This window comes from Pan troglodytes, chromosome 10 (assembly GCF_028858775.2).
Source record: "Pan troglodytes isolate AG18354 chromosome 10, NHGRI_mPanTro3-v2.0_pri, whole genome shotgun sequence".
In the NCBI taxonomy this organism is placed as follows: Eukaryota; Metazoa; Chordata; class Mammalia; order Primates; family Hominidae; genus Pan; species Pan troglodytes.
The window spans coordinates 74,378,102-74,395,217 of NC_072408.2; the positions used below are offsets into that span (position 1 = coordinate 74,378,102).

General features: G+C 35.4%; 1 protein-coding gene across 4 annotated transcripts in view; it reads right to left on the reverse strand.

The window, feature by feature from the left end:
• SLCO1B1 (solute carrier organic anion transporter family member 1B1) overlaps window positions 1-16,103 on the reverse strand; it is a 144,650-nt gene extending 128,547 nt beyond the window's left edge. For 2 of the 4 annotated variants that reach the window (XM_024347926.3, XM_520785.8), the window contains exons 1-2: window positions 16,011-16,103; window positions 5,595-5,743 (exon numbers count right to left, since the gene is read on the reverse strand). In XM_024347926.3, coding sequence (XP_024203694.3) covers window positions 5,595-5,678 — 84 coding nt within the window. In that variant the 5' untranslated portion in view covers window positions 5,679-5,743; window positions 16,011-16,103. Of the gene's footprint in view, window positions 1-5,594; window positions 5,744-12,762; window positions 12,784-16,010 lie in introns of those variants that run through there. The other 2 variants (XM_063785879.1, XM_009425766.5) reach the window with 2 other exon arrangements.
• Between the last annotated feature and the right edge of the window lie 1,013 nt (window positions 16,104-17,116).

Here is a 17,116-nt window from a genome sequence, read left to right on the forward strand (position 1 = left end):
CATGGTAACAATAACCAAAACAAAGCAAGACAATCTAAATTAATTTTGGACACAGCAGACTCTAAAGCAAGGAAATTAACAGAGGTAAAAACGGGGCATTACAAAATGTTAAAGGGGTCAATTCTTAAGAAAACATAACACTTCTTAACATAGAGGCACCAAACAACAGAGCTGCAAACTATCTGAAGTAAAAGCCAGTAGAAATACAAGGAGAAATAAATGAATACACTATGGTATTTGGAGACTCTACATCTCTCTAGAAATGGAAAGATCCAGCAGGTAAAAACAGGAAGAACATGACTGACCTTAACAACATCATCAATTAACTGGATATAATAAACATCTATATGTTATTTCATCCAACAACAGCAGAATACACATTCTTCTTAAGCTTACATGGAATATTCGCCAATATATACCACAGCCTAAGCCATAAAACACACCTTAACACATTTAAACTAATAGTGTCTTCTCTTAGATGACAATGAAATTAAGCTAGAATATAACAGAAAGATAACTGGAAAAATACCAAAATATGTGGAGATTAACTACCACACTTTTAAGTAACTTATGAGTCAAAAGAAATCTGAAGAAAAATTTTAAAACATCTTGAAAAAAATAAAATTAAACATACAAGTGATCAAAATTTGTGAAAGGTAGCAAAATCAAGACTTAGAGATTTATTGCACTGAACGCATATGTTAGAAAACAAGAAAACGCTAAAATCAATATCTAAGTTTCCACCTTGGGAAAATAAAAAAGAAAAGCAAATTAAATTTTAAGTAAGCACAAGAAAAAATAGAATAAAAATTGGACCTGAAATCAATTAAATCATAAACAGGAAATCAATAGAGAAAATTGACAAAACCACAAGTTAATTCTTTAGAAAGATTAATAAAATTGACCCAGCCAGGTTACCTAAGAAAATGAGGGAAGGCACAAATTACTAATAACAGAAATAAAGGCGGGGACATAACTACAGATCCAATATACATGAAAAGGATAATAAAGAAATACTATAAGCAACACTCTGCCTACAACTATGATAACCTATATAAAATAGACCAATATATTGAAAGACACGATCTACCCAATTTTGTACAAGAATAAATAGACAATATTAAAAGGACTATTTCTGTTTAAGAAATTGAACTGATTTTAATAACTTTCCAAAACAGAAAGAAACAGGCCTACATGGTTTCACTGTTGAATTCTACCAAATACCTAAGAATTAATTTATATCAATTCTCTACAGTTTTTTTCAGAGGTTAGAAGCAGAAAGAAATACTTCCTATCTCATTTATTGAGGCCAACATTAACCTAATACCAAGACCAGACAAAGATATTACAAGTAAGTCCTTAAACTGATAAAATATATTTCAAAAATAAGTGTACTAAAACTTGGAAATAGGCAAATGTAACCAGCACCACTTGCATTCAGCAATGGATTTCACAAAATATAATATTTATAAGAACCAAGGAGCACAGACAAATACCAAAACAAAGTACCATTTTATGCCTACTTAAATTACAAAAATCTAGAAGTCACATAATTCCAAATATTGGAGTGAATGTATTCTCAAATTTTCATTTACGTATTACTCGTGATCAAGTAAATTAATGTAGTCACTTTAAAAAGAAACAGCTTCCAGATGTGATGGCTCATACCTGTAATTCCAGCACTTTAGGAGGCCAAGGCGGGCTGATTGCTTGAGCCTAGGAATTTAAGACCAGCCTGGCAACAAGGTAAGACCTCATCTCTACTAAAAAAAAAAAAAAAAAAAAAAAAAAGTGCTGGGTGAAGTGGCATGTGCCTGTAGTTCCAGCTACTCAGGAGGTGGGAGAATCACTTGAGCCTGGGAGGTGGAGTTTGCAGTGAGCCAAGATTATGCCACTGCACTCCAGCCTGGGTGACAGTAGAGGCCATGTCTCAAAAAAAGTGCAGCAACTATAATGCTACTATGTTGGAACTTTCCAATTTATTGAGTTTCTATGTAACACTGTGCTAAGCACCTTATAAATATCCTGACAACTCTGAGATAAATATTATTTCAATTTATTCATTTTCTATTTTATGGATGTCATGATACGTGAGTCATGAAGACAACAAAACGGTTGGGTCTTGCTTCTTTATCCAACTTGCTATTCTATGCCTTTTAAGTGTAGGCATTTAACCCATTTACATTCAAGATTAATACTGATATGTGAGGATTTGATTCTGTCATAGTGTTGTTAGCTGGTTATTATGTTGGCTTGATTGCATAATTGCTTTATAATGTCAGTGGGCTCTGTAGTTAAGTCTATTTTTGTGGTGACAGGTATCATTCTTTCATTTCCATGTTTAGGACTCCCTTAAGCATCTCTGGTAAGGCAGGTCTAATGGTAACAAATTCTGTTAGCATTTGCTTGACCGAAAATAATATTTTTTCTTTACTTATGAATTTGGCAGAAATTAAAATTCTTAGTTGAAATTTCTTTTCTTTAAGGATGGTGAAAATAGGTCCCCAATCTCTTCTAGCTTGTAAGCTTTCTGCTGAAAGATCTATTGTTAGACTGATGGGGCTCCTTTTGTAAGTGACCTGCCCCTTCTCTCTAGCTGCCTTTAAGGTTTTTTCTTTCTTGTTTACCTTGGAGAATCTGATGATTATGTGTCTTGTGGATGACCATCTTGTATAGTATCTTGAAGGGATTCTTTGAATTTTTTGAATTTGCATATCCACCTCTCTAGCAAGACTGGGAAATTTTTCATGGACTTTATCCTCAAAGACATTTTCCAAGTTGCTTACTCTTTCTCCTCTTTCAGGAATGCCAATGAGTCACAGGCTTGGTCTCTTTACATAATCCCATATTTCTCAGAGGTTTTGTTCATTAATATTTTTCCTTTAATTTTGTCTGCTTGTGTTGATTCAAAGGGGTAATCTTCAAACTCTGAGATTCTTTCTTAAGCTTGGTCTATTTTGTTGTTAATTACTATAATTGTATTATGAAATTCCTGTAGTAAAATATTTAATTTCAGAAGTTAATTTTGGTTCTTTCTTAAAATGACTATGTCATCTTTAAACTCTTGAATTGTTTTCCTGTTTTCTTTGGATTGCATTTAAATCTTCTCCTGTATCTTGTTGGGTTTAAATTTGAAGAGAAGAAATGACAAGTGTAATGATGAAACGTATACTAGCAGGTTCTATGTAATGTAGTTAGTTCAGTACAAAAATTGAGGAGAAGGGGTAGAAAAGAATTCAAGTATTTGATTTCTCAAAGTTTTGTTTGTATTTCCACGGATATATTATCAATTTGCACTTATATATTGCCACCTGCTGTGTCTGTATATGTAAGTCAGTAACAACATGTATATTTGGGTGTGTGCATGCATGTTAGCAAGTGTTAGAATCCATGGCTGCTTGACACTCAATAATTTAACCTTAAGATAATTTTTTAGAAGTATGGTATGAGGAAAGTTATTAAAGAGACCACTTATAAAACCCTGCTTGCCATAACATCTTGAGGGTACTAACATTACAAAAATCCACATTTATTTTAGCAATATGGAATACAGTTGAGAGCATAGGATTTGGAATCAGACTGCCTGAGTGAGTTCAGACCTTCAGTGTACCAATTACCAACTTTGAGACCTAGGAGAAGACATTTGCCCTGTCTATATCTAGGTTTTTTCATCTGAAAAGAGGAGATAATACCATCCAGTTGATAGAATTCTGGTAAGGAAAAAATCTGTTAGCAAAAGTAAAACACTAAATCAATGTCTGGCATATAGTAAATGCTTGATAAATGTTAGCTACTATTATTAAGGTTTCTCTCATCTTTTTTTATGCTCCTGAATTACATTTGTTTTACTATTGTTTTCATTATCTTTCTATCTACAGAGATATCTCTAAATCATAATATTTCAAATACAGAAAATTAAGAAATTAGATGATAAAATGTAATTTAATGAAAGTAAAAGTCAATATATTTTCAGCAACTTTTGTTAATACTTTGAAGTCCCAAACTTCATAAAAAATTAAAATACCCTTTATTTAAAACATTTTCTCCCATTATGTTTTCATTTCTCATGAATAAAAAGTAAGCTCAGAAATGCAACAAACTTCAACTACAGTCACACAAGTCTTTACAGAATTATTGTAAAATGATTTTTGAGTTTAATATTCTTTATCAACAACATATCAATGTTAACAATTTAAGTGAGTGAAAATATTATTTTAAATATCACTTGTAGACATGATTAACCAATTTAGCGATGTTTCTGAAATACCAGCATTAGGGATGCCAGTCTTATCCCAGTATCTTCCTCTAGCTCTGGTCTTCTTTATTGGGCTGCAGTTAATGTCCTTTCCACACACTGCTAATTCGCTAACTCCCAGCTTCTCCAGATATGCTACAAGGGATCACTCTGGAAATTTTATTGCTTCAGGCAGTTTGCTGCCATTTTGCTATGCACATGTCAGTGAAATTACGGTAACACTCAGTATTTAAAAATAAAAACAATTCAGTACATTATATTATCCTTAGAATATAGAACATAATTCACTTGCATTAACCAATACTTTTTCCTTATGACCGCCATTTGGCCTAAATGTTACTCAAATATTTCATCAGAGAAGGCTTTATCAGTAATCTCAGAAAACAAACAAATTTTATGTTCCCTGGAAGGAGCTAAAAGGAAACTTTTATAACATTATTGTAATTGACTCCAATCTTGGTGGCCTTTATTCAGCTGTATAAGACTACAAATTTGACTAAATAAAAAAGTTAAAACATTGATAAAAGGTGACCCTTATTTCTTGATTTCCTCAAGACTTCCGTATGGGGATTTAAAGGCTTTGTCTTGGGTTCCAGGGTTTTCAATTCACAATGTAGATGACTTCAGGAAAATTTCTTAACTTTTCTGAGTCTTGGCTTCTCATTTAGCATTGTGCTTAGGAGTACTCACGCCTGTTTATAAAAATGCCAGCATCACTTAATACCTCAACTGTATCATTTAATACAGTTTGTGCCAAAAGCAAAAGGCAGAATTTTTACTTTTACCAGCTTGCAAATGAAAACATTAAATGGCTTTTCTAAATCGTCAAACAGGTCTTTTGGCCAGGTTTTTGACTATCATAGACCTCCGTTCCATGAGCCTAAATTACTTATCAGAACTTTTTTAAATGCTGTTTTTTTTTTAAAAAAAAGAATTTTTAAATAAGTCAGTATCACAAAGTGAGTCTCAAGACATTAATATTCTAAGTTTATAAGTCAATTCTAAGAATTTTAAAATATTATTCATTATGCATTTTTTATTTTAATCACATTCCTAAATATCTCGTGATCAATCCAAAACCAAAGAGAAGCTATCAAAATATTTCTAAATTTTCTACATTGATAAACTATTAAGCATCAAAAATTTCACCAAAGAAATACTTAATCAGATTAAAAGACTGGTTTAAATCAAGGTATGAATCATTATGTTAATATTTCAATATATGCTTCAATTGGAAATTATAATTTGAAATATAATGTTCTTTTTAACAACTTGCCTTTCTATACATTAAAGTTGCCTATTTACTTATTTTAGCTCAAAAACATAAAACTTATTCTACCTTCAATCCATTGCAGTATCTTGTTTTCTTATTCTCTGAAGGTTGTGCCTCTGCTGTTTTATTCAAATGTTGATTTTGGTCCATGATTGAAATATAGATATCATACAAATGTTTTTAATTGTTGTTGATGCTTAGTTTGAAACAATCACCTATTAAGGAAGAAAAAGTATAGTTTATTTTATTTTTACAATATATAATTTAGAAATAAGAAAAGCCACAAGATCATCATCAATCAATCAACCATTCACTAACATTCACTCAGGGTCTACTGTGTCTTTACCACTCTGCTAGGTCAATGCTGGACACAAAAGTAGGAAAGACAGACACAAATTCTAGCCTAAGGAGATTATAATTTAATAGAAAAATAAATTTGTGGAGAGAAATTTGAAACAAGTAAGTAATATAGAATCACACACCAGATTACATGAACATTTTAAATTATAGAAATTTAAATTATCTTTTCTACACACCTATATTGTAAAATTTATAAAAGCAAATATATGTTTTCTTTATCCTTCTAGTTTTAAAATGTGCCTATTAGCCCCTTGCACAGAGTAGATATTCAAAACAGATACAAAAATAATATAAAGAATTAAATTGAAATGGCCTGTTTTATAAAGGAGACACCACTGGAATCAGGCTCAAAAAGCAAACAGAATTTGGATTTGTTAAAAAGAGCAAAGTGTACTCCAAGTACTTCTCAGAGCATCTCTGGTATTGCTTGACCTTACCACCATCATGATGTTACTTTATTTTGATTTTGTTCATTTCTTTTCCAAGAGAAATGCATAAAGTTGAAAATGCAAATTAAAAAAATAAAACAAAGATTCTTCCTCTAACTCTTGTCCTGTTATCCAGAAATATAACGTGGATTTTTCATTAAGTACATAATATTTTTCTTTTCAATGCAAATGGTAGCATACCTTAAACATCATTCTCTACCTTTTTATCTTCTCTATATACTTAATCCTAATAAGTCTTTCTCATTTTTCTTATGGTAGCAGGGTATTAAGTTGTCCATAATATATGCAACTGGTTCTATATTCATCAGCTTTTAGGTTGTATCTAATCATTTCATATTAAAGATGTTCTTAATATATCATATGCCATTTTGGTTTTATGTGGCCATATCTGCAGAATAAATTCAACAACTAAAGTTTTGGAGTCAATGTATAAGAGAAATTGTTATTTTGAGAGTCATTAAAGTCCTACTTTAAAGACTAGTAAAATGAGTTAACTTTTTACTTCAACTGACTCTTTTATATAGAATATAATGTGTTCTTCATGGAGTTTTAGAAATACATTCTTGCTTCTATGTATGTAAACAATACATATTTATGTATCTAAGATATCTATATAAGTAGACACAGCATAGATACACGATTTTTAATAGCGCACTAATTATACAATATGTCTAATATATATTATATGTACAGTTGATACTTGTTGCAGTAGTTATGTTTTATAAAGTTGCTGGGAACACTGAATTAGCAAATATTGAACCATTGTTCCTTGGAGAGATGTGGGGTTAGTTATGTGCCTGTCTGCCTCTGGTCACAATATTTTGGTAAATTGTTCAATATAGAACTGTGTTTTATGTATGTTTTGTTTAAAGACACTTTATTTAATACATACTATTGATTCATTAACATTGAATTAGTTGTCAACAACACTGTAGTTCAGGCCTGGAGGAAGCTTATACAGCATATGTATCTTTTCCCTCGGATACTCTCGTGCACCGGAGAGCACTTCAGCACTATCTTTGGGGCCCATTCGAAACATTCAACTCAGAAACACAAAACACAAAAATGCCAAAAATGTGGCAATAAATACAGTGTGAAAAGGGTATTTCTTTATCATATGTGAGCAGAAACAAGAAGACAGAGCTTCACTTTGTTCAACCTCAGTTGGGAACATGGCAGCTCAAATTTTTCACCACTTTGTACATGCATGTGAATGCCCATGAAAGTCCAGCAGTACTGATTTTGGTGTTACAAAGGAATTTTAGTGAATAGACAAATTTTCTTATATAGAATCTGTGAATAATGAGACTCGACTCTATATTTTATTCACTAATTTATTCAACAAGGGCTGATGGATTCTGAATAATATAAATATATACAATACATATTTAAGGGATAGTGCATAAATGTGGAAGTAATAAATAGGATATTATCACTTACATATATGTGAGTATATATCAACATATGGTTGAATACAGAAACCCATACATGTGTACCTCTAAGTGAACTCCAATTATTACATTTTGTGTGTGTACGTGTTTTATGCATGCCTCTACCTAGATATGTTGGGTTTCCGGGTTCAGTGAGGTAAGAAAAAAGTCAATGGCTGTTTAGCCTCAAGGTACTAAGCTGCCCTTTGATAAATTTCACCCCATTTTTTCCATGAATATCTGTTTCTATCTCTTTCTTTATAATTTAAATATTAGGAAATCTTTTTTTTTTAATTATATAATAGCAAATATCTTTGTATGACTTGCAAGGTGGATAGTCTTCCCTTAGTTTTAGGCTTTGATTTTCTTTCTACTAACAAATATTCTTGATGTCTTGAAGGCTATTGTCCCACCACTCCAAACCTGGTTTATTTCAATTGATTAACTTCTGTTTGTCCTGTCTCCCACCTTTCTTTCTATCCTATGCATATCATATTTATCCTAAGAATCTTTCAAAGATCCCTTTAACGACACAAAATAAAATTCATTTGATGGTCTTCACAACCTAAACCAAGCCCCTGTTTTTAGAACCATTCTCAATATATCCATAGCACCTGCAGACACATGAAACCACAGTCCCAAGAAGAAAGCTTTCTGCCCTCTTGTATGTTTCTTTCAATCCTGAATGTCATTCTCCATCTCTTGTTTGTAATGCTGATCCAAATTGTACCTCTTCAATATTTTCATACTTACCTCCTGTTGATAATATCTCCCACCCTGCTGTACCAGTGGAGAATATACCTGAAGTCATTACTTTTCTTTGTATTTCCCCTACTTCCCCCAGAAAGCTATTATTTCACATCTCTCTCCTAGATCTTCACATAAAATATTCAGAAAAAAAAGGTGGACACTTTGTTCCTCATTTCACCAAAATGTTCAATAAGTTACTACAAAGTAACTAGAAAGTTGGAATATTAATTTATGCTTGACTAAATGCCACACTTTCTAATTCACCTTGACATTTAACATATTTTTCTCTGAACATATTTTTTTCTTAAATTTCAAATGATTTACATAAATGAATTTTGACCATACCATTTGTTTATAAGATAGAGCCATAGGCATTTGGATTTAGCATTGCAATTCTTCCCTGAAGAGGTCAGTTTTTCCAAATTTGATAGGAGTGGGGTGCAGGACAGAATCTTATCAGCCTCTACTTATCTGTGTCAAGCTTTTAATACTTATTAGGTTACAGAAAACCGGTTTAGGCAAAGTGACCCAATTTCCACCATGTACTTATGCAACTGAGGAGCAAAAAGGAAAAACAGCATTTGCTAACTTCTTAGACCTTTTATAGGAGAGACATTCCCCCATCTCCACCTTACTTTCACAATAAAAACAATTGTCTTATCAAGGCAGACAACTTTCTGAATTGGAGAAGGGAACTAATATTTATTGAGGCTTTAGTTCATGCTAAAAACTGTGCTGAGGGGAGGAGCCAAGATGGCCAAATAGGAACAGCTCTGGTCTACAGCTCCCAGCGTGAGCGACGCAGAAGACTGGTGATTTCTGCATTTCCAACTGAGGTACCGGGTTCATCTCACTGAGGAGTGCCAGATAGTAGGTGCAGGACAGTGGGTGAAGCGCACCATGCGCAAGCCAGAGCAGGGCGAGGCATTGCCTCACCCGGGAAGCACAAGGGGTCAGGGAATTCCCTTTCCTAGTCAGAGAAAGGGGTGACAGACGGCACCTGGAAAATTGGGTCACTCCCACCCTAATACTGCGCTTTCCCAAACGGCTTAAAAAACAGCACACCAGGAGATTATATCCTGCACCTGGCTTGGAGGGTCCTATGCCCACAGAGTCTCACTCATTGCAAGCACAGCCATCCAAGATCAAACTGCAAGGTGGCAGTGAGGCTGGGGGAGGGGTGCCCGCCATTGCTGAGTTACTTGTTTGATTAGGTAAACAAAGCGGCTGGGAAGCTCGAACTGGGTGGAGCCCACCACAGCTCAAGGAGGCCTGCCTGCCTCTGTAGGCTTCACCTCTGGGGGCAGGGCACAGACAAACAAAAAGACAGCAGTAACCTCTGCAGACTTAAATGTCCCTCTCTGACAGCTTTGAAGAGAGCAGTGGTTCTCCCAGCATGCAGCTTGAGATCTGAGAACAGGCAGACTGCCTCCTCAAGTGGGTCCCTGACCCCCGAGTAGCCTAACTGGGAGGCACCCCCCAGTAGGGGCAGACTGACACCTCACATGGTCGGGTACTCCTCTGAGACAAAACTTCCAGAGGAACGATCAGGCAGCAGCATTTGTGGTTCACCAATATCCGCTCTTCTGCAGCCACCGCTGCTGAAACCCAGGCAAACAGGGTCTGGAGTGGACCTTTAGCAAACTCTAACAGACCTGCAGCTGAGGGTCCTGTCTGTTAGAAGGAAAACTAACAAACAGAAAGGACATCCACACCAAAAACCCATCTGTACGTCACCATCAACAAAGACCAAAGGTAGATGAAACCACAAAGATGAGAAAAAAACAGAGCAGAAAAACTGGAAACTCTAAAGATCAGAGCGCCTCTCCTCCTCCAAAGGAAAGCAGCTCCTCACCAGCAATGGAACAAAGCTGGACGGAGAATGACTTTGACGAGCTGAGGGAAGAAGGCTTCAGATGATCAAACTACTCTGAGCTACAGGAGGAAATTCAAACCAATGGCAAAGAAGTTAAAAGCTTTGAAAAAAAATTAGACAAATGGATAACTAGAATAACCAATGCAGAGAAGTTCTTAAAGGACCTGATGGAGCTGAAAACCAAGGCAAGAGAGCTACATGACGAATGCAGAAGCCTCAGTAGCTGATGCGATCAACTGGAAGAAAGGGTATCAGTGATGGAAGACAAAATGAATGAAATGAAGCGAGAAGAGAAGTTTAGAGAAAAAAGAATAAAAAGAAACGATCAAAGCCTCCAAGAAATATGGGACTATGTGAAAAGACCAAATCTATGTCTGATTGGTGTACCTGAAAGTGATGGGGAGAATGGAACCAAGTTGGAAAACACTCTGCAGGATATTATCCAGGAGAACTTCTCCAATCTAGCAAGGCAGGCCAACATTCAAATTCAGGAAATACAGAGAACACCACAAAGATAATCCTCGAGAAGAGCAACTCCAAGACACATAATTGTCAGATTCACCAAAGTTGAAATGAAGGAAAAAATGTTAAGGGCAGCCAGAGAGAAAGGTCGGGTTACCCACAAAGGGAAGCCCATCAGACTAACAGCTGATCTCTCGGCAGAAACTGTACAAGGCAGAAGAGAGTGGGAACCAATATTCAACATTCTTAAAGAAAAGAATTTTCAACCCAGAATTTCATATCCAGCCAAACTAAGCTTCATAAGTGAAGGAGAAATAAAATCCTTCACAGACAAGCAAATGCTGATTTTGTCACCACCAGGCCTGCCCTAAAAGAGCTCCTGAAGGAAACACTAAACATGGAAAGGAACAACTGGTACCAGCCACTGCAAAAACGTGCCAAATTGTAAAGACCATCAAGGCTAGGAAGAAACTGCATCAACTAATGAGCAAAATAACCAGCTAACATCACAATGACAGGATCAAATTCACACATAACAATATTAACTTTAAATGTAAATGGGCTAAATGCTCCAATTAAAAGACACAGACTGGCAAATTGGATAAAGAGTCAAGACCAATCAGTGCGCTGTAGTCAGGAGACCCATCTCACATGCAGAGACACACATAGGCTCAAAATAAAGGGATGGAGGAAGATCTACCAAGCAAATGGAAAACAAAAAAAGGCAGGGGTTGCAATCCTAGTCTCTGATAAAACAGACTTTAAACCAACACAGATCAAAAGAGACAAAGAAGGCCATTACCTAATGGTAAAGGGATCAATTCAACAAGAAGAGCTAACTATCCTAAATATATATGCACCCAATACAGGAGCACCCAGATTCATAAAGCAAGTCCTTAGTGACCTACAAAGAGACTTAGAATCCCACTCAAAAATAATGGGAGACTTTAACACCCCACTGTCAACATTAGACACATCAACGAGACAGAAAGTTAACAAGGATACCCAGGAATTGAACTCAGCTCTGCACCAAGCGGACCTAATAGACATCTACAGAACTCTCCACCCCAAATCAACAGAATATACATTCTTTTCAGCACCACACCACATCTACTCCAAAACTGACCACATAGTTGGAAGTAAAGCACTCCTCAGCAAATGGAAAAGGACAGAAATTATAACACACTGTTTCTCAGACCACAGCGCAATCAAACTAGAACTCAGGATTAAGAAACTCACACAAAACCGCTCAACTGCATGGAAACTGAACAACCTGCTCCTGAATGACTACTGGGTACATAGTGAAATGAAGGCAGAAATAAAGATGTTCTTTGAAACCAATGAGAACAAACACACAACATACCAGAATCTCTGGGACACATTTAAAGCAGGGTGTAGAGGGAAATTTATAGCACTAAATGCCCACAAGAGAAAGCAGGAAAGATCCAAAATTGACACCCTAACATCACAATTAAAAGAACTAGAAAAGCAAGAGCAAACACATTCAAAAGCTAGCAGAAGGCAAGAAATAACTAAAATCAGAACAGAACTGAAGGAAATAGAGACACAAAAAACCCTTCCAAAAATTAATGAATCCAGGAGCTGGTTTTTTGAAAGCATCAACAAAATTGATAAACCACTAGCAAGACTAATAAAGAAGAAAAGAGAGAAGAATCAAATAGATGCAATAAAAAATGATAAAGGGGATATCACCACCGATCCCACAGAAATACAAACTGCCATCAGAGAATACTACAAACACCTCTATGCAAATAAACTAGAAAATCTAGCAGAAATGGATAAATTCCTCGACACATACATCCTCCCAAGATTAAACCAGGAAGAAGTTGAATCTCTGAATAGACCAATAACAGGCTCTGAAATTGAGGCAATAATCAATAGCTTACCAACCAAAAAAAGTCCAGGACCAGATGGATTCACAGCCGAATTCTACCAGAGGTACAAGGAGGAACTGGTACCAATACTTCTGAAACTATTCCAATCAATAGAAAAAGAGGGAATCTTCCCTCAGTCATTTTATGAGGCCAGCATCATCCTGATACCAAAGCCTGGCAGAGACACAACCAAAAAAGAGAATTTTAGACCAATATCCTTGATGAACATTGATGCAAAAATCCTCAATAAAATACTGGCAAACCGAATCCAACAGCACATCAAAAAGCTTATCCACCATGATCAAGTGGGCTTCATCCCTGGGATGCAAGGCTGGTTCAACATACGCAAATCAATAAATGTAATCCAGCATATAAACAGAACCAAAGACAAAAACTACATGATCATCTCAATAGATGCAGAAAAGGCCTTTGACAAAATTCAACAACCTTCATGCTAAAAACTCTCAATAAATTAGGTATTGATGGGATGTATCTCAAAATAATAAGAGCTATCTATGACAAACCCACAGCCAATATCATACTGAATGGGCAAAAACTGGAAGCATTCCCTTTGAAAATGGGCACAAGACAGGGATGCCCTCTCTCACCACTCCTATTCCACATAATGTTGGAAGTTCTGGCCAGGGCAATCAGGCAGGAGAAGGAAATAAAGGGTATTCAATTAGAAAAAGAGGAAGTCAAATTGTCCCTGTTTGCAGATGACATGATTGTATATCTAGAAAACCCCATCATCTCAGCCCAAAATCTCCTCAAGTTGATAAGCAACTTCAGCAAAGTCTCAGAATACAAAATCAATGTACAAAAATCACAAGCCTTCTTATACACCAATAACAGACAAACAGAGAGCCAAATGATGAGTGAACTCCCATTCACAATTGCTTCAAAGAGAATAAAATACCTAGGAATCCAACTTACAAGGGATGTGAAGGACCTCTTCAAGGAGAACTACAAACCACTGCTCAATGAAATAAAAGAGGATATGAACAAATGGAAGAACATTCCATGCTCATAGGTAGGAAGAATCAATATCATGAAAATGGCCATACTGCCCAAGGTAATTTATAGATTCAATGCCATCCCCATCAAGCTAAAAATGACTTTCTTCACAGAATTGGAAAAAACTACTTTAAAGTTCATATGGAACCAAAAAAGAGCCCGCATACCAAGTCAATCCTAAGTCAAGAGAACAAAGCTGGAGGCATCACCCTACCTGACTTCAAACTATCCTACAAGGCTACAGTAACCAAAACAGCATGGTACTGGTACCAAAACAGAGATATAGACCAATGGAACAGAACAGAGCCCTCAGAAATAGTGCCGCATATCTACAACTATCTGATCTTTGACAAACCTGACAAAAACAAGCAATGGGGAAAGGATTCCCTATTTAATAAATGACACTGGGAAAACTGGCAAGCCATATGTAGAAAGCTGAAACTGGATCCCTTCCTTACACCTTATACAAAAATTAATTTAAGATGGATTAAAGACTTAAATGTTAGACCTAAAACCATAAAAACCCTAAAAGAAAACCTAGGCAATACCATTCAGGACATAGGCATGGGCAAGGACTTCATGTCTAAAACATCAAAAGCCATGGCAACAAAAGCCAAAAATGACAAATGAGATCTAATTAAACTAAAGAGCTTCTGCACAGCAAAAGAAACTACCATCAGAGTGAACAGGCAACCTACAGAATGGGAGGAAATTTTTGCAACCTACTCATCTGACACAGGGCTAATACCCAAAATCTACAATGAACTCAAACAAATTTACAAGAAAAAGATAAACAACCCCATCAAAAAGTGGGTGAAGGATATGAACAGACACTTCTCAACAGAAGACATTTATGCAGCCAAAAAACACGTGAAAAAATGCTCATCATCACTGGCCATCAGGGAAATGCAAATCAAAACCACAATGAGATACCATCTCACACCAGTTAGAATAGCAATCATCAAAAAGTCAGGAAACAACAGGTGCTGGAGAGGATGTGGAGAAATAGGAACACTTTTACACTGTTGGTGGGACTGTAAACTAGTTCAACCATTGTGGAAGACAGTGTGGCGACTCCTCAGGGATCTAGAACTGGAAATACCATTTGACCCAGCCATCCCATAAGTGGATATATACCCAAAGGATTATAAATCATGCTGCTATAAAGACACATGCACACGTATGTTTATAGCGGCACTATTCACAGTAGCAAAGACTTGGAACCAACCTAAATGTCCAACAACGATAGAGTGGATTAAGAAAATGTGGCACACATACACCATGGAATACTATGCAGCCATAAAAATGATGAGTTTATGTCCTTTGTAGGGACATGGATGAAACTGGAAACCATCATTCTCAACAAACTATCGCAAGGACAAAAAACCAAACACCGCATGTTCTCACTCATAGGTGGGAATTGAACAATGAGAACACATGGACACAGGAAGGGGAACATCACACACCGGGGACTGTTGTGGGGTGGGGGAGAGGGGAGGGATAGCATTAGGAGATATACCTAATGTTAAATGATGAGTTAATGGGTGCAGCACACCAACATGGCACATGTGTACATATGTAACAAACCTGCATGTTGTGCACATGTACCCTAAAACTTAAAGTATAATAATAATGAAATAAAAAAAAGAAAAAAACTGTACTGAGAAGACTTTTTGCTTATTTAATTGGAGATAAATTATCTAGAAAACATATTTCCCTTCACCCTGTATCAAACTTGAGTTGAAACAAGGAAATTGAGGTGGTTATGTGACTTTGAGACACCTGTTTTTTTATGTTTGCCAATTAACTCTTCCCTCTACTCCCACCCTTGGCTGCCTTCATCCAGTTAAGAAGACATCAAAGAAATAAGGAGTCTAGTGTGATCAGTCAATGTAGTTGACAAAAATAATTATCCTGTAGCATATTTTAAGAAGGTAACTAGAGCTTCATTTTTGAGACTTGATTTTTATTTGTTTGGAAATTAATAAGACCAAGATTTGAAACTTTATATTTAAATATATAAAGGTATTATTTTCTCTACTTTATTTTTAACAGTATATAAACCTGAGGCTCTTCTACTCCCAGAAGGAATATTTACTATGTTTTAAGGGCTCAGAATGTAAGCGTGTGGAAGACACAGAGCATAAAATTTGTAATATTTTTCAAGACCATCAAAATCTTCTTCCGTGAAAATTTCTTACATAAAATATATGTTAAAATTAGAGAATCTCAATGGTTCTTACCTGGATTTAGAATCCTACAGCAACTGCAACAAGTCCACCCTTTATTCCTCTTAAAGTAGTTGGCTTTTTGAAAACAAGTCCAGTGATGATTAACCACCTTATTATGTCATTGCTCTAGTCAAACATATAAAACCTAGTTAGTTTTAAGAGTTCACTCCAGTTGCCAATATTTAAAGATTATATTTCTCAGAATTCTCACATTATTTTTTGTTAATCTTAACAAGTAAACCTTACTTTTGGGAATGGCTTTTACTTGTTTATTCAATTAAGTTGGTGGCATAAGATTTTTTTCTTTAAAAATATGAGTACAATAAATTATTCCAGGTATTTAAAACTTCCAAATAGGAAATAATTTAAGACAAATAAGAAATATGCCTACAGGTTACATTGGCATTTAAAAATTAAAATATACCCTCTTTGCTTGGTACATAGGTATGGTTCTAACGTGGTATGTATGGAGACTGGAGATACCACCTGGAATAAGAGAGTCCCAATTAACTGCAAGACCATTTTTCTGAATGATGAAAATTAAGACTGCTTTATGCGATAGATTCTTTACATCAAAACAGGAAAGAATTATTAATATCACAGTTTCCTTTTATTGACTTGACTTTTGGAGAAAGGAAGAGCTTAACTCAGTTAAAAGTTTTCTTGAGTAGAGATGAAGTTTAATTAATTCAATAACTCAAATATTTTAGACTCCCAATTATACCTTGGACATTAAGCTCTCTTCTGAAATAAAGTACAGACCCTTCTCTCACATAAATATATATATTTCAGAAAAGTGTGAAGATATATGTATGTATATACACACAAACATACATGTATACATATATACACACTTTTACCTGTATACACATATGCACATATATATATGTGGTAATGTGAGGATGCATATATGAGAATATGGTTACCCCTTATCATTCATGGGACATTTGTTGATATGGTTGCAGCAAAATGTATTTGATGTCTGTGCCACAGTTATCTGATTGATTAGTTCTATTCTTGGTTAATTATTGAGAGTATTGGAATCATGAGACAAACTAAAGAGTAGTGTAGAGGGGAAGAATGACTGTGCAGAACTGAGAAATGTAGACCCAAGGCCA